The sequence below is a fragment of the Takifugu rubripes genome, chromosome 12 (genome assembly GCF_901000725.2).
Source record: "Takifugu rubripes chromosome 12, fTakRub1.2, whole genome shotgun sequence".
In the NCBI taxonomy this organism is placed as follows: Eukaryota; Metazoa; Chordata; class Actinopteri; order Tetraodontiformes; family Tetraodontidae; genus Takifugu; species Takifugu rubripes.
This window is the reverse complement of record NC_042296.1, coordinates 2,582,184-2,600,000: the sequence shown is the minus strand read 5'-3', so window position 1 is coordinate 2,600,000 and position 17,817 is coordinate 2,582,184. Positions and strand designations below refer to the sequence as shown.

The 17,817-nt window shown below is 45.1% G+C and overlaps 2 protein-coding genes across 9 annotated transcripts in view; one reads left to right on the top strand and one right to left on the bottom strand.

The window, feature by feature from the left end:
- Nucleotides 1-13,152, top strand: part of LOC101074799 (ras/Rap GTPase-activating protein SynGAP-like) — a 24,169-nt gene extending 11,017 nt beyond the window's left edge. For 6 of the 8 annotated variants that reach the window (XM_029845460.1, XM_029845461.1, XM_029845459.1 and 3 more), the window contains 16 exons: nt 837-990; nt 1,376-1,474; nt 1,586-1,846; nt 1,945-2,280; nt 2,361-2,505; nt 2,719-2,863; nt 3,518-3,754; nt 4,152-4,353; nt 5,173-5,363; nt 5,788-5,992; nt 6,541-7,110; nt 8,083-8,574; nt 8,664-8,825; nt 9,160-9,371; nt 10,270-10,342; nt 11,541-13,152. In XM_029845460.1, coding sequence (XP_029701320.1) covers nt 837-990; nt 1,376-1,474; nt 1,586-1,846; nt 1,945-2,280; nt 2,361-2,505; nt 2,719-2,863; nt 3,518-3,754; nt 4,152-4,353; nt 5,173-5,363; nt 5,788-5,992; nt 6,541-7,110; nt 8,083-8,574; nt 8,664-8,825; nt 9,160-9,371; nt 10,270-10,342; nt 11,541-11,576 — 3,520 coding nt within the window. In that variant the 3' untranslated portion in view covers nt 11,577-13,152. The remainder of the gene's footprint in view (nt 1-836; nt 991-1,375; nt 1,475-1,585; nt 1,847-1,944; nt 2,281-2,360; nt 2,506-2,718; nt 2,864-3,517; nt 3,755-4,151; nt 4,354-5,172; nt 5,364-5,787; nt 5,993-6,540; nt 7,111-8,082; nt 8,575-8,663; nt 8,826-9,159; nt 9,372-10,269; nt 10,343-11,540) is intronic. The other 2 variants (XM_011608998.2, XM_029845462.1) reach the window with 2 other exon arrangements.
- Nucleotides 13,153-15,174: 2,022 nt separating this feature from the next.
- Nucleotides 15,175-17,770, bottom strand: LOC101074580 (relaxin-3 receptor 2-like). The gene is made up of 2 exons (XM_003968927.2): nt 17,702-17,770; nt 15,175-16,973 (listed from the first exon to the last, which is right to left on the bottom strand). Exon 2 carries the CDS (start codon nt 16,897-16,899, stop codon nt 15,625-15,627), a length of 1,275 nt encoding a protein of 424 aa, XP_003968976.2. The 5' UTR covers nt 16,900-16,973; nt 17,702-17,770; the 3' UTR covers nt 15,175-15,624.
- Nucleotides 17,771-17,817: the final 47 nt, after the last annotated feature.

Below are 17,817 nucleotides of genomic sequence, written 5' to 3'. Positions count from 1 at the left end.
CCCTTCAACAAAGACAAGGGAACCAGGAGATCCAACCTTGGTTCAAACTTTAGCGTAAGCGCCATTGGAACCAGTTTATGGATTATTTGAGCCCGCCGTGCTGTGTTGAGGCTGGGGCCAAATCGCTGTTCCTCTGTCAGTGTGTAAACGCTGCCTAAGACAGCTGTCACCGCAGCCCATTTTAAGTCTTTCCACACCCAGGGATCGCTGGGCGGCGCTGAGTTGAGGCTTCCGTAAGCTCTCAGCGTCTGACTTCACACTCGAGTATTCTGACGCAGCTGCTCAACCTCGGCTGCCAAAGCGTTTTGAACATGTATGAGTCCATCTATCGTTCAGGCTGACAGATCAAGGCAATCAAACTCAAACTCACCTCCTGCTGGCGCATCTTGACATTTTAGCCGACAATACAGCTATCTGCTCATCTTATTCATCTCATTCCCCCCCTTCCACCGCAGTTTCATTCTTTTCCTTTCCTCCAAATGTGTCATAGAGGTCTGGGATAACCCTTTATTACCTGAACTCTCTTTTATCATGCCAAGTCCATACAAACATCACATTCAAGGTCTTGTCAAATAAAGAAACCTGTTTTCAACTTGCAGGATGAGTCACAGGCATCGAGTCAACAGACCAAACCGCAAATGCCAGAACTGTAAATCTGGTGGTCTTATCATCTCCATAAACTAATTATGAGAGGATCAGATCTCATAAAGCATGCAGACAATTCTGGAGTGGCTTGTTTTGTTTCTGTCTATTGTATGGAAGTTTTTAATTGTGCAATTTATGGCAGCTTGGAATCTGAACGGAAATCCTCTCTCCTTTCCTCCCCCCCTTCCCAGGACGCGATTGATGCAGAGCTTCAAAGAATCCCACTCCCATGAATCCCTGCTCTCCCCTAGCAGCGCTGCAGAGGCTTTGGACCTAGTTTTGGATGAAGATGCTATAATAAAACCTGTCCACTCCAGTATTTTAGGGCAAGAATACTGCTTTGAGGTGTGTTGCATAACATTTTACTTTCTACACCCGCCCCACCCCCCCTAGCGTCCACTGAAACACGTCCAAGTCCTTTTCAGGGGATTTTCCCTCAAGCCTATCAACGGTAAATAGGTGTCCATCTAGTTCTAGCTGGTTAGAGGATCTTCTCCATTGATCAGAGGTAGTGTCCCATCATTGATGAAACATTTGCTAGCAATAAAAGATATGTTAAATCTCTTCCTGTCAAAACAGCAAACTCTTAGCATGACACCAACACATACAGAGGATTTTATGATTTTAGCCCATTAGCAAAATGCTCACAGTGGCAGAGATCATTGATATCCAGCTGTGAGGTGAGGAAAATATGGGATACGATCTTCAGCCGACCTCCTTCTCCCTGCAGGTGACCACTAATTCAGGGACAAAGTGTTTCGCCTGCCGATCTGCTTCAGAACGAGACAAGTGGATTGAAAATCTGCAACGAGCCGTCAAACCAAACAAGGTAGCCGAGACACGAGTTTCAATTCAAAGGAAGCCCCTTTGTATCAATACAAGCTGTCAGCTGCTTGAAAAGCATGGAAAAACTGAATAAGCTGTTCTGATGTCGTAATAGAACGGCGCGTTTTGCTTCCAGGACAACAGCAGACGCGTGGACAATGTGCTCAAGTTGTGGATCATCGAGGCTCGAGACCTTCCGGCGAAGAAGCGTTACTATTGTGAGCTGTGTCTGGATGACATGCTGTATGCACGCACCACCAGCAAACCCCGGACAGACACCGTCTTCTGGGGAGAGCATTTTGAGTTCAACAATTTGCCTACCATTCGTAGCCTTCGTTTGCACCTGTACAAGGAGACAGACAAAAAGAGGCGCAAGGCAATAAAATTAAATTAAATCCAAAAAACATCAAATTCCAAAATGAAAAACTGCTGCAATGGTGACATTCGGAATGTTGTTTTTGCTCGGTCATCCAGGAGAAAAGCACATATCTCGGCCTTGTCAGCATCCCCATCTCCAGCATCACGGGTCGGCAGTTCTTTGAGCAGTGGTACCCGGTGATACAGTCCAGCGTCCTGGCCAAAAGCGGCGGGGTTGGGAGCGCCAAGGTAATCAACGCCTCACTACGGGTCAAGTCTCGCTACCAGACAATGAACATCCTCCCGATGGAGCTGTACAAGGAGTTTGCCGAGTACATCACCAACAACTACCGAACACTCTGTGCGGTTCTGGAGCCACTGTTAAGCGTGAAGAGCAAAGAGGAGGTGGCGTTTGCTCTGGTGCACATCCTCCAAAGCACAGGGAAGACAAAGGTGACCCCCGCGGTTCCAACTTGTGTTAGTTTTTTTTAACCTTACCACAGTTGAGCTGAAAAAAGGTTCTGTCTTGCTAGGAGTTCCTGTCTGACATGGCCATGTGCGAGGTGGACCGGTTCATGGACCGCGAGCACTTGATCTTTCGTGAAAACACACTAGCGACGAAAGCCGTGGAGGAGTACCTCAAACTGATAGGTCACAGATACCTCAAAGATGCTATAGGTAAACCTGCTGGAACCAAAATCACTCTGCAAAACGCTTCTGAGCCCGTGTTGACCGAAACCATCGAGTTTCTAACTCTGTTTATTATAACGATACCTTTTATGTAGAGATAATTGTGGAAATGGACATTTCTTGACGTTCCCCTCGATATACTCTATTATTTATTACAACGTTTGAAGGAAGAGTGGTGTCATTGTGATCTACGATGTGCAGGTGACTTCATTCGAGCCTTATACGAGTCTGAGGAGAACTGTGAGGTGGATCCAATGCGTATCCCACCATCAGTCCTTGCTGACCATCAAGCCAACCTTCGCATGTGTTGTGAACTGTTGCTCTGCAAGATTATCAACTCTCTTTGGTCAGTATTTTTTCACCATTTATGACTTTTGGCTCCTTTTATTGTGCATAAATGGTCAGTAGCTCCAAAATGTAGAAATTGACATTAAGGTGGCTGACATGGTCCACCAGGGGGCGCTACTACAGTATATGAGTTCCTGCTATTCTAATATAGGACGCAATATAGGAAAGCCTTCAAAAAATAATGACCAAATAATTGATTTTTAAGTATTAACCTCTGTGTCAATTAAAATTAAATCACGTAAGCGACGACAGTAGGGTCAAATCATCTCTGTCTCCCTCTGGTGGTCAGCTGCAGTAAGGTCACAAGTCCTTCCTCCTTATTTTAGGTCAGAATTTTCTTAAATCTATTTTTCTCAGTGATGATTTCTGTCATCGTAGGTAACCTCTTCAACCTCATGGTTTTTTTCATAGCTTATTTTTTTATGTGGATGGTGTTTGTTAATGTGTGTTGAAAGTCAAACAACCAGCAACCATATCAGCAAAAATCATGGTGAAAGATTTCAGAAATGCCTTCACAAACATATTCTCATCCTGGGAGGGTTGCAGTCCAATAATTTACCATCTGTTTTAGTTGCCTGACCTTGCAGGACTCCTAATTGCTGCTGTGTTTTTCTCCCTGACAGTGGGTAATAATATCACCTTCTGATTCCAGCATATTTCCCCGGGAGCTAAAGGAAGTCTTCGCCTCATGGAGAGCGAGATGCGCGGAGCGAGGAAGAGAGGATCTGGCCGACAGCCTCATCACTTCCTCCCTCTTCCTTCGCTTCATGTGCCCGGCCATCATGTCTCCCTCCCTGTTCAACCTAATGCAGGAATACCCGGCCGAACCCACGTCCCGCACGCTCACTCTCATCGCCAAGGTGATGCAGACCCTGGCCAGCTTCAGCAAGTGAGTCACCGCCTGCAACCAGCCAGTAAACCGCTTCCTGTATGAGGTGGGAGACCTGTTACAGAGTAATATCCTGGAAATAGAGGTTTCCAGTTTTGCTGTGACCGTACGGTGAGATTCAAATATTTTAACAGCGCACTGGATGCTTGGTTGAGGAGGTATATCAATGCCTCTGGGGCAAATTTGCACCTGTAGTTACCATGAAGCATAGTTATTAACTGCAGAAAGCTGAGCCAAGTATGTGGACTGCTTTATATTTCAGCATATGGTTGATGTTTTCCACTCCTTCACCTTTCGAAAAGGAAAATTTGAGTGGAATCTGCATCTCCAGGGTGGAATTAAAGAAGCGGCGCTTGCGTCTAATGCCAGCATAACAGACCTTTTCTCGACCTCTCAGATTCGGACCAAAGGAAGAATACATGTATTTCATGAATGAGTTCCTGGAAATGGAGTGGGACTCCATGCAGCAGTTTCTTTTCGAGATCTCCAACATGGATGCGGGTGGAAACGCCGGAGGGTTCGAGGGCTACATCGACCTGGGTAGAGAGCTGTCCATGCTCCACAGCTTACTGTGGGAGGTCATGGGCCAACTCAGCAAGGTGGGTGCAGCAATGACAGCAGGTCTTCGTTAGAAGACGTCAAAGATTACTGTAGAATTGATATTTCAACATGCAGGTCTTCGTTAGAAGACGTCAAAGATTACTGTAGAATTGATATTTCAACATGCAAGTCACGTTGGTTTCAGTCCTCTCTCAGAGGTAAACAGATGGAAGGCTTTTAAGCTGCATTTGTGCATGTAATGACATTTTTGAAGGAATTCATAGGCTAAACTTTCTGTGTACCTGTGCACATTTGTAGAAGTTACCAATCTCTGGTGTAGACAAGTAGTGAAACTTGAAACACTCTATCAGATGGCACAAAGCTTTGGATAAGTGTTCAGTTATTAATAGAGAGTTCTTTTTTCCTCCTGTGATTCACAAAAAGACACCTAAATGAAGGTTTCTTCTTGGTCTAATCTGCTGTCACGGCATCTTGATGTAATAAGTAATATATTAGTAATATATTAAAATATAAGGCATGTTTAGTGTCCTTTTTAGACTCTGGAAGCTCTCAACACTTCCGTTCGCAGCTCCTTTATATCAGAATACATCAGCACAGTTATTTTCAGCCCTGTTGTCACTTTATTCCTGAATTAATGCTGACCAGCTGCGTGTACCTGATGAAAATAGCTCAGAATGAGAAACGCATCTAACTTTCTTTATTTAGTTTAGACATAGAGGGGGAAAAGAACATTACATAACAAAGGTGGATTCTAATAAATGACATGCTGAAAGTAGAAAAAGCTATCAAATATGTCTGGACTGATGTGAAAGATTATTAGATTAGATTATTCATTTTTTTAAATTCTCCTGCTGCAGGACGCCATTCTCAAGCTGGGCCCTCTGCCGCGGCTGCTGAACGACATCAACGTGGCTCTGAGGAACCCGCAGCTCCACATGCCCTCCAACCACCAGCCAGACAGACCCAAGGACAGACTCTTCTCACGGCCGTCCTTCAACCGCCTCAAGTCGTCTGACTTCCAAAGCCATATGATGCACGACTTAAACAGGTTTGGTTCTGCACTTCCCCTGCATCCAGATTGGCAGTTTCAGTGGCTATAATGGCTCGACAAACTGGGCATGATTACCAGTCATCACTTTGGAATATAAATTTATGCTCACCATCTGTTACTACACACTCCTACAGAGACCCTTTATTGTGTTTTAATCTATTTTAACAGTCTGGATCTGCCCACATTAAATTGTTCTCATTATAACAATCATAAGAACTCTTAAGCAGAACTGGACCGGACTTGTGCTCATTACCTCCGACCAGCTAATGCCGAATTGGTTTGTTATCTAAATGATAACAACAATAGCTGTAACATCCATTTACTGGAAGAGCAGCAGCCACCAGTCAGTACCAACCCCCGAGGTGTCGGCCAGCGGGGGGGCTGGAGCCAGCCAGTAACTCCAGGTCTCTTGTGTCCCCAGTTCCATAGACATCTCCCGCCTGCCATCGCCTACAACCGGAGTCTCGGCTGTGGAATCTCTCTCATCCAATCTGAACATGAGACGTCTGGCAGAACGGGACCTGCGCTCTTCGAGGGAGGTGTTCTACGTGACCCGCCCTCCGCTGGCTCGATCGAGCCCAGCGTACTGCACAAGTAGCTCAGACATTACAGAACCGGATCCAAAGGTACGGTTCAAAGAAAGTCATCTCCCTGTTTCGCCGTTTTTAATGTAAGTTCATGTTCAAAAATATATTCAGCATTATTAAGGTGTACAAACGAAAAGATGCTGGGGTTTGTTTTTTAGTACGCTGTATTTATATTAACAATTCTAAAATGTGTTTTATTAATAGCCATAAAACCCTTTGGGTGCAAAAAAGGAAATTCTTTTTAAATTAGAAACAGTAATTATTCAAAATATTAATTCTGTGTGCAAGATTTTTTAACGTATCCTGATGCAAAAAGAACAAATTATTTGTTGTTTTACTTCTAAATTTAGGGTCTCGTGCAGGTGCACGTGTGGAAAAGTACTTTTAAATATGTCGTTGCGGATATCTGTCAGTTTTCTTTATTTGCATTTGATGTTGTACAATTGTGTTTTTTTATATACACAATGAAATAAAAGGTGATTAAACACCAGGGTTATAAATGTAGATTTTGTGTGTATGACAGTTTTACTGTTTTTGAAGCAGCAAACGAAGCGCTTTAAATTTAATTTACTCTTGTTTTTCTTCAGGTCCACAGTGTGAATAAAAGCGTGTCCATGATGGACCTTCAGGACTCCCGTATGAACAGCATTTCCAACCTGAACTCAGTGGGAGACATGCTCACCTCCTCCCAGGCCTCCATCGCCGGCCTGGGCCACAGCTTCGGGAACCTTTGCGGCCCTCTCCGGCATATGCCGGCCGGCTCAGCGGGTTCGGGCTTGAGGCTGAGCCAGATGGGCCACATAGGGGGTCCGACAGAGTCCATCTCTCAGCAGCAGCAGCACGCAGCGGCTGCCATGAACTTCCCCCTGTCCTTCCAGAACCCGCTATTCCATCTGGCGGCGCAGAACTCCCCAGCTCAATCCCAGTCGCATCCCCCTCCTCTTCTGCTCGCCCCGGAGCCAGAGAACGGCCACCTCGACTACCAGCCGGCCTTTGGCAACAGCGCCTTCTCCCGCAGCGAGGACTTGTCGGCCCTGCGGACGCAGAGCAGCCTGGTGCAGCCCAGCATTGTTCACTCGCACAGCTACAGCGATGATTTCACCCGGCAGAATCAGAGCAACGACTTTGCCTGGCACCAGCTGTCGCTGCAGGTGCAGGTACAGAGCTGTCTCCTGACATTATCATGTTTGGGATTATATTCAACAGGATTTCTTACTGGCAGATCACTTAATGGAAACATTATATTCTCCTGTGGCAGCTAAGTGTGCAGTCATGGGTTTATTGTCAAGGTTTTTAGGGTGCACATGAAGGAATTCTTTAGGACGCGACCTTCTCGACAGCTGTAGTGTGTGAAACTGACGCGAGGGTGCTTCTAAATGAGGGCTGCTACGTTCCAGACAGCCAGCGGCTGCAGGATTGTTCAGTGAACCGCTGCACTGTGAAGGGTGCTTGACATAAATTGCAGCCGCACTCTGCTCCTGTTTGAACAGGCCGAGCGTCAGAAACATGCAGCAGTAACGGTGTCGGTCATCGCGTTTCCCGTCGCTGCGCGCTCCTATTGAAGGTATTAAAAGACAAAATTTGACTGGGACACAGAGAAGAAGATCAGAAGCACAACCTGTCTGGGAGTTTATTGCTTATTTATCGTGATCACCATCACCAAACCAAAAAAAAATCATCCATGGTAACAAACAAACAATTTATCCAAATGTGCAGAGAGACGGTGCTCATTGGCAGAGGTCATGATGGCGTCTTCTGCTCGACTGAGGTATTTTCAGGGCAGTATTTAGCGATGGAGCTGATCAGTAAACACTGATGTTTACAATACATCTTTACAAAAGTAAAGTGCTTAACGATGAAGCATTGAGCTATTTCTGTGTCTGCGTGGGCTGGAGTGGAACAAATACCACAAGCCTCCTGTTTATTTATACTGATAATGTGTCAGGGTAATGCTTTATCTTTCCATTTAATCATCTTCTGGTCTTGCTCAGCCATTAGAGACAAAACTCAGTTGTTTATATTTTCTGTCTATTGTTGCTGTTTTAATGCTTTTTTTGATCATATAGAAATAGAAAATGTTCAGTGTTTTGGCCTGTCTTGATCATTTTCCCACCATTTCATCTTCTCAGGATTCTCTTCAGCAGCAGCAGCAGCACCTGGTGGGCATCACATCTCAGACCGCGACGGGCACCGGCACGCCTGCCTCACTGGCCACGCCCCCGACCACCGTTCATCCTGTCCGCCAATCGTCCATCGCCCCTCCACACCTGAAGTCGCAGCGGTCCATCAACACTCCGGCCACTGCCACTCCTCCAAAAGTGCGCCCGCAGAGCAGGAACCTCCTCCTCGACTCCTCTGACGCCAACTTCAGCGGCGGTCAGCCGAAGCTTCGCCAGGCGCAGCAGCAGCAGGCGGCGCAGCAGCAGGAACAGGCGCAGCTGTCGGTAACGGACAGCCCGGCTCCTGGGCTTCCATACCAGACCAGCTCCGCCAAAGAGAACCAGGGCCCGGCGGCTGCCGGAGAGGTGTCCACCGACACCCCGACCAAGAACACCAAGAAGTCTGCGCAGTCACAGCTGCAGCCGCCACAGCAGCACCTGCTGAAACCAGGCAATAAACAGGTCACGCTCATGTCTTGTTCTAAGGTCACATTAATAGTCTCTAACGTCTGTTTGAACCATCATCAAGCTGTCTCGTCCTTTCGTGTCAGGGTTCCCAGTCGACCTTGAACACCCCAGCCCTCAATGAGCGAACAGTCGCCTGGGTGTCCAACATGCCTCATCTCTCCGCCGATATTGAGAGCCTGCGGCCGGACCGAGAAGGCCAGCTCAAAGAGTACTCCAAGAGCATGGACGAGTCGCGGCTAGATAGGGTTGGCTTTTCCATCTTTCCATTAAACGCATGAGTTCAATAGTTGACAAGGACTTAGCACTATAATCATGATTTGTGTGGGGTACTAAGGGTTTTTATCAGACAGTAAGTGGTTACTAAATCGCCAATGTACAGTAAACATAGTGCTCGACCACTCATCATGAGGTGCGCTACAGTGTTTCAGCCTTTTTCACATTAATATAAAGTAACCTTAAAGTAAGTGGAGTGCAGGTCTGTGCACAGGATTCCTTTTATTTATAGACAGGCATCAGTGTAGCAGCTGTGGTACATTAGCATCACCTCTGGAAGTCCATTGACAGACTTTGTTGTTTCAGGTGAAAGAGTACGAGGAAGAGATCCATTCTTTGAAGGAGCGCCTGAAGATGTCCCATCGCAAGCTCGAGGAGTACGAGCAGAGGCTTTTATCGCAGGAGCAGCAGACCAGCAAGATCCTGCAGCAGTATCAGAACCGCCTGGAAGACAGCGAGCGCCGTCTGAAGCAGCAGCAGGTGGAGAAGGACTGTCAGATCAAAGGCATCATCAGCAGGTGCGTAGCGGCCTGGTCAACACGTGAGGCGGTGCAGACCTCACTTCAGAACCTACAATAGAATATGACACGAGACATGTCTTAGACAAGTCTATGCCCTGATACCGCCCCCTTGTGGTCAGCCCTTGATGTCGTTGACATGGTGTACAGAAACAGTCCAGGTTTAATCCCCAAAACCCTAAAAATACAACACTAATATGCCATAATTTAGGTGAATTAAATTATTTTTTAAAAATACCATGAAAAATATGACATTACTAACACATTTCCTACGCTTGGGAATTTGGGAAATTTTCGTAAACATACATTTATTGTATTGATTTCCTGCACTCGTGAGCAAAGTCTGCAGAAGAAAGAGTTTATTTCCATCATCACTGTCATTACATTGCAGAAAATACATGCCAAAAGCATATGCGAGTGAATAAGTCAACGTTTTCCATCATCCTACAGTAGAAATCCAGCTGTAAGTGGTGCAGAAATGAAAAAAATACAAGGAGTAACATTTCAGTTACCTTTCCGCTGCAGCAAAGAAAAAGAAAAATGGGATGAATCCATCAGACACGGTGGCAGTGGCTCAGCTGGTTGTTTAGAAGGTCGTCGTGCGGCGGTTTCCACATCGGGTGTGCTTGAGCAAGACACCGGACCCCAAAATGTGTCTTCACGGCGTGAATGTGAACAAATAAATGTGAAGCTGTGACCTACGCAACCCGAGTGGGCGAGGCCATTCGTAAAACCTATGGACTGTGTTCTAGAAGATTCTAGATTAGCCTGAATGTAGCCAGGGACACGTCACAACCGTAATAATGGCCACCTAATCCTACAGTAAACATGAAGAACACCGGCTTCATAAGCCTATTTTTATCAACCGGTATGTTTCTCTCTATTTCCCTGTTGTCAGACTCATGGCTGTGGAAGATGAGCTGAGAGGGGGTGCCATTCCTGATATTAGGCCTCGAATCCTCACAGACCAGGTTTGTGCCTGTGTCTACGTCTTTTATCATCCCTATTTGCTAAAACAATCATGTCCTAAAACAGATTCCATCATCCTTACATCACATCCAGAGCATTTAGCAAAGCTAGGGGGGGAAAAAAGCGCTCCAGGACATCATGCACTTCACCTGTTGCCATCTTTCAAAAGTCCAATTCTATCACCTCTGAAATAGCATTTCATGATCTTCTCGACACCCCTCAAGGCACAATGAAAAGAGTAGTGATCAGTGTGGACAGACAGGAGATGAACGGGGAGTTCATTTATCTGCAGCCTGGGAAGGAACCCAACGATCTCCACCTAAAAGGGATCGTTGTTATTTCCCAGAATGCACTGCACTGCCGGATTTATCGTCAGATCAGAACTACATTACAACAGCCTTGTTAAATAAATATTAGCTTGTGATAAGAATAGACACCCTGCCGTTTTTTTATTTTTTTTTATTTTACTCCAGTCTGATTTGCAATCTGGCCCTCTTTTAGCTCAAACAGAGGCGCCGTCGTGATTCTATTTTTAAACGATTCCCAATACCAGCTCAGTTCCCAGCATTATGAAGCTATTCCCTCATTTGGTGAAGTGTTTGAGTGTGGAAAAAGTCTTTGGTGACTGAAGATGATGGAAGTTGATTTTTTTCCCACGCCGGTTGATATTTGGGGGAATCGGACTCGTCTCTCTTGCTGAGAGGTGAACATGATGGATCTGCAGAGCGGTCACGTAGCTGCTGCCGGCACCTAGTTGGCCGTCGTCACAAATAAGCATTTTAAAAGAGAAAACCTGAGGTTTGACTTAGCTGCTCACTAGGTTTAGATACATTAATGTTCATGCTGCGCTACGATACAGGGCTGCTGCATCGTGCAAGTGGTCTTTTCTTGTCCGTCTGCTTTCTAAAATCTGGCCTTGTCCCTAAAGGTGCAATAAGTAACACACAGCTTTAAACATTAAGTTAAAATGATCAAAACAAACCAGCTGCTTCCACCTGGTGCTCTCATGAGCTGACCACACTTCCATGTAAGCTTACTGTCCAATATTGCCAAGACTATTATTAGTTATGCTGGTGATGCACCGCAATTCCTTGAAGGTTGATTCTTAAAAGCTGGGTGTCTTCTTACATATTGCACCTTGATCCTCGCAGCCCCCAGATGCTCTCCTGGGTTCTAATTTCACCTCCTCTGCCTCCTCAGTCTATCAACCAGGGTTACGGCCACCCCGGATCCTGACTGTCAATTTCCAAGTGACCAGAGGTCCTGATGGTCACTCGGGTGTAAGAAGACCAGTATGATCATCCCACAAGAGACACATGGAGAGAAGCTCTGCCAGATCCACCGGGACCAAAGGGGCTTCATCCTAGATTTTGTTTATTTGAGGGGTTGTTTTGGGGTTGTTTTTTGGGTGTTTTTTTTTTTTTTTTTTTAAATTTGCACATATTCAAACTTTTCCAGAACTTGACAATCAGTTTAGCGTGTGGACAAGTGTGCACGGTGCATCTTCTGCTACATTTTTGACTCACACATAAGCCAGTGCCACAGCTACGGCAATACTGAATCCGAGTTCCTTTATTTGACCAGAAGACGTGACAGGAGGTGTTGGCGATGATCTACGAGCGCTTCGCTCTCGCGTAATTTGAGCGGTTGCGGGCGACGTGTGGGGAAACGGTTTTAATGAGCGCAGCGTTCCCGTGACAAACAGCTGTTTTATCCACACATTTGTCATCACTGATCTTTCAACAGGGGGCCCAGGCAAAGAATAAGGTTACGCTCTTCATTCAACGGCAACTGCAGAGGCTGTTAATGTGATTGTCGTACCGCTGATATTACAACTGCCTCGTCTAGCCGGCGAACGAAGCGCTAACTGCTCATAATACCATCCAACTCTCTTTTTTCACCGTTTAATATTAGCAGGAGGTGTAAAGCCAGAGAACCCACTGTTTCTTAAAGCTACCGAACCTCTTAAATGCGAACTTTAGAAAAGGTTTTGCTTTGGTTACATTTGTAAAAGGAATGGTGATGAATCGGTGACATGATTCAGGGAGCAGGTGGAGGGTGGGCGGCTCAGAGGATGTTTGCTGATGCATTATGGGACACCGATGGACTCCTGCTGAGTGACCAGGATGTAACCAGCTGCAGAGTAACAAGTGGTGCAAAGACTTTTTATTTCATTGTATTTTCATGCTCCAAATGATATTTTTAACCAGTGAATAATCTGCCAAATCTGTCACTCATTACTGGACCAGCGTGGAACGTCGACAGCGAGGTCAGACTCGACCTGGTGGCGATGGGAATCTGCATCAGATCACGGTCCCATCTCAGAAACAGGGGCAGCTTTCGCCTCACTCACAGGGTCTCCCTGCAGCCGCTGCAGGGCATTTTCATTTTTCTAAAGGCTTAAAAGAACCCCCCCTTTAAAAACATCCGCACCCTTTTATTGAGTTGCATATTTTCAGCTTTCGTGCCTTTCCTTGTTTTCGTTGCGCAGCACTTTGTAACACTGGTTTGGAAAAGTGCTGTGGTTGATATGAGCGCTTCTGTGTCCTTCTGTTCCCAGATGTGCAATAGTTCTGCATGTGCTTATCCTATGTGGGAACACGTGAGTGGATTTGACGCTCTTCCGTTTCTCTGGGAGGGCGTTCAGCCTTTTGCGTCACGCACGGTCGTTAAAAAGAGAGGAAAAAAAGAGTGAAACAACAGAAGAGAACTAGAAAATGCAGGTTCATGTAGTATATGTGCATAGGAAGCGACTGCCTTACAGTCCGTGCTGCAGGGCCCAAAACAACAATACCACTACATTTAAAAAAAAGAGGGAGACCTTGGTTTGTTTTTTTTTCCTGTACATCTTTTAGTCAGGTGATGAAATAATAAGCGGTGTGATGGTAAACTGTACGTTTAAATCATTTATATTCCAGATTCCATGTTGAATATAATTTATCTTAACCTCTTGCCTTTAAAAGAACCATTTTTTCCCTTTTCCTTTCGATATGAATATCTGCGATACAAAAGTTCTACGTTTATGTTGACAAAAATGTATAAAATATCTTCATGTATATTTATTCTTATATGTAAAATGTAATCAAATCAAGGCTAGGAATCCAGGCATGTTGAACTTGTGGTAAAACTCTGACGCTTATATTACGATATTCTATTATGAACTCTTAATGCTGCAGCCCGGACACCAGTGCTGCGTTCACCAGAGGAGAGCTGTACAGTTTCCCAGTGTGTGTTAGAGACATAGAGGACCTGGAATCGGCGGTTCTTTCAGCCACGCTGGATTGCAGTTTTAGGTCATCTTTGAATTCACCTTTTGTTCATTAGGCCAGTTTTTCAAGTGTAATCCTGCAGCGATGATTTAGTTTCTAGACAAGCTGTGATTCAAAATCCAAATATAAAAACCATTTAAGATATACATATATAGAGATATTATATACCTCCATGTGTTCTTGACATCCCTCTCTGTGTTAGCTGCAGCGGTGCAGCCCTCCTTCTGGATTTGAACCCATTTCTTAAAGGAAAAAGGATCCTTAAACTGCCCCCGAGTGGGTTCTTTAATCCTGATTATTCCACAGGCAGCGATGCCTTGACAGAGAAATCTGTCTAAATTTCCATTTGCTAAAATCTGTCCGACGCAGGAGCGTTATTAAAATTGACCCTTTTGTCTTGAAGTGCCGTTACAGTTCACAAAACAGTTCACAGGATCGATTCGATTCGCATTTAGCGCTAACAAGGACTTTTTATACCCAAATATTAAAGCCAAATACTCAATTCAATGAAAATGCGGAAGTGAGGAGTGTGTGCTGAGACCACTGCGGGAGTTTTGATTTTTTTGGGCGGTTGATTTCTGCCTCTCATCTTCATATATGCTTAGTTATTGACATAAAAGGGAGCAAATGCTGCTTTTCTTCATGTAAAGAAAATAATCCGCACGCCAAGTGTAATTAGGCCCGACGGTGGTTGTTCTGGACGTGCTTTATGTTTACAGAGTCCCGACCTTTGAAAGGATATTTATTCTGATCCAAGTGAGGATCTGATGAATAAAATGAGACACCTTGTATATTTTAAATAGGGGTGTTTCACATCTATCGATATATTTATGTTTTATAAAATCAATCAATTGTTTTGGAAAGGGAACTAAAGTTTTTTTTTTTTTCTTGGCAGCTATTATTCTGCACAATTGATCTACTGTGTTGCAAATATTTACAGTATTTGATGAGATTACTGACTTATATTGGGCCCACTGGATGTAATACCTTCATTTACTTGACATTTCTTTCGAAAGAAGCCATGCCCCGTTGATAAGCCATACCCTCCTCCCCCCTGATGTTGTGTGGTGGACGTTCAGTGTCGGTAGATTTATTTATAATGGTAGTTATTGTAGGTATGATTGCGCTCGTAACTCATATAATGATTAGTGTAAGTATACTTGATCGATATGATTTGTTTTGTTTGAACAAAGGGAATGTATTCATTTTACAGGTGATTTTTTTTTCTGGAGTGATTTAAATAAACTAATAAATCCCTGCACTTGTCTGCATCTTCAATCTGACACCTCTTTAATAACTCCAAAGACCCTGAAAGTGGACATTTCTGTCTTCACTAGATGTTTGCTGACGTGTCCTACATACCTGACAACATCAATTAACAAAAAACAAAGATTATTTTGCTTTTAATATAGAGACATCTGCTACATGTGTCCTTATTTTTAAATTACAACTTCTTTGGGTTTTTTTTTACACTTTTGTTGTTACTATGAGAGTAAAAACCAGTATATTCACCAACATGCAAGTCAGTGGTTTTAATTATCAGAGAAATGATGAGACAAACAGACCCATTTTTAGGTTTAGTTTTACTACTAATTCCATTTAAAACGTCCTCAAACCTGGACACGAGAAGTCAAACTGCAATACTGAACATTCATTTAGATTATGTATAATGTGTACAATTACGCATTGATATCATGAAACAATAGAAAGACATTTAAGCTTTAACATTCCGGCAGCTGTACTTTGTATATTTTACAAACACATTTGACTCTTTTTTTTCCCAGTTTCTTCCTGTCTTCTGTCTTGGATCTGCTGTCAGTGCCCTCCGGCACGACTTGCAACACCACACGCGGTTTAGCCAACTCTGGTGAAATATTGCATTCAGCATTAGGAGCAGGATGAGGAAAGCGCTGAGATTTAACAGCTGGACGCATCTGTTGACGGGGGTATTTTTATCTTTTGGACTCCGAGAGAGGGGGGGTTCCTGTTTTCCTGCTTTAATCAGCATTTATAAATCAAATGTGTACTGAATCGGGCCCTGACACGGTGGACATGACAGTCGGGAGGGCGGCCAGAGGTGCATGCCTCCTGATGTCACTTTGGCTCGTCATGGTGTACACGCTGTGGAGCGGAATGGCCAGCTGGCTGGCATCTTCCGGCGCCACCTCAGAGCGGATGCCACGGGGCGTCATGGACATGCTGGTGCGGTACAACTTGAGGAGAAGGTTGCGGAGAGCGGCGCGGTACTCCTTCCTCACCAAGCAATAGATGACGGGGTTAAAGCAGCTGCTTGTGAAGGCCAGGCAGTTGGCCACGGGGAAGAAATAGGTTTGAGCCCAGAAGAAGGAGAGGGAGAACTGGACCATGTCAAGCTGGATCAGGCTGCTCCAGAACGAGAGGATGTTGTAGGGGAACCAGCAGACGCAGAAGGAGAGCACCACCACGGCCACGGATCTGGACACGTTGGCCTTCCTCCGAGAGCTGCTGCCCCTCAGATTGTGACGACACAGGAAGCGCAGCAGGAGCAGGTAGGAGAGGGTGATGATGGCGTACGGCAGCAGGAACCCCAGCACCATCCTCAGGAGCTGGTTTATTCCGAGCCAGGCCGTGCCGTTGGGGAAACGCAGCACGCACGCCGTGTCGTTGCCGCTGCCCAGGTGTGCCAGTTCGGCGAAGACCCCTCGGGGCGACGCCGCAATCACTGCGGCGGCCCAGATGAAGGCCGTGACCACCTGAGAGGTGCACGGTCTGCTGCACAGCGATCTGCTGGACTTGAGCGCCGTGGCCACATAGCAGTAGCGGGTCAAGCTCATGGCCGCCAGGAAGAAACAGCTCGCGTAGACGTTGAGCCCCGTGAGGAAGCACACGGCCTTGCACACGCTTAAGCTGAAAGGCCAGCTGTAGTCCAGCGCGATCTCTATGGCCCAGAACACCAGGACCATGGAGAAGAGCAGGTGGGCCAAAGCCAGGTTAAACACGAAGAAGTTGATGGTGCCTGTGGTGATGGTGTGTGTGGAATACAGCAGGAACATCACCAACACGTTCACCAACACCCCCGCTGTGGCCACAATGGAGTAAACCACCGACACGACGACTCGCATCCACAATAATCCGTCATCCACAAACTCCAGCTCACCGTCCATGCTGGAGAAGGACCAGTTGAAGCCGCTGAAGACCAGGTGGGAGGTGTTGCAGGGGATGCTCGCATTGCAATCAGTGGGGAAGTGATAGAAGTGCGGGAGAGTCCTGAAGGCGTCGGACATGTTGTTGCAGCAAAGGGAATCCAACATTTGTTGTCCCTCCGCCAGTTATCACCTATAAAATCAGTACTGGGGCCTGTTTATGAGCTGACAATCATTAATCGCTGAAAGGAAAAAGGAAATGATGATTACATAATCTGCACAATGAGCTAACAAGACCATTAGCCTGGTCAGATAAACCGATTTCCTAACTAATAAACTTTTATGAGGAGAAATGTGGATATTGATGGATACAGTTGTACTAATTCCACCATCTGAAGCAGCAGAAGCTCTTTATATATATCAACTATATGCCGTGAGAATTTGGTGTCAGTATTGATGAGTATTACCCAGACTTAAAGGTGAGTTTAGGGTTGATCTGAGGATTTATTTCAATAAATAAACAGATCCTTTTGTTCACCCAGACCTATAAAAATGGCACGTTCTGATGTCTTTCGTCTTTCTTGGAATTTATCTTTTTTCCCAATTAGAAATGAGCAATAATTTGACCTTTTATCCTCTGGTACCTGTAGCATCATGACACACGGGGACAATATCGAGTAAGTCAATTTTGAATAAAGTGCAGAAATTGAGATTAAATTGATTGACTTAATTATTTACTGTTTTTAAGTACATTGTTTGAAAAAAATAAGTATAAATCATTTGATCTAGCCTACTACTTCCAGAAAGAGCTCATTTAAACCTTTTTGACCATACAGCCATGAATATTAAAGTAAGACTTAGGCTTCGGGTAACAAATATACACAGAACTGAGTCACTTAACATGCATAAACTCTTCAACTGGGCTGTTCTTTAACTTTTGTGTTACAAATGAGGGGAAAAATGAACTCACCTGAATGTTGCAGGAGGAAAATGTTCAGCTTTCCACCGTTCTCTTGCAACCAGTAGCTCTGAGGAGCAGCTTGAAATAACTAAAGGCGGCAGCGCGGATGTCAAAAACCCTGAATT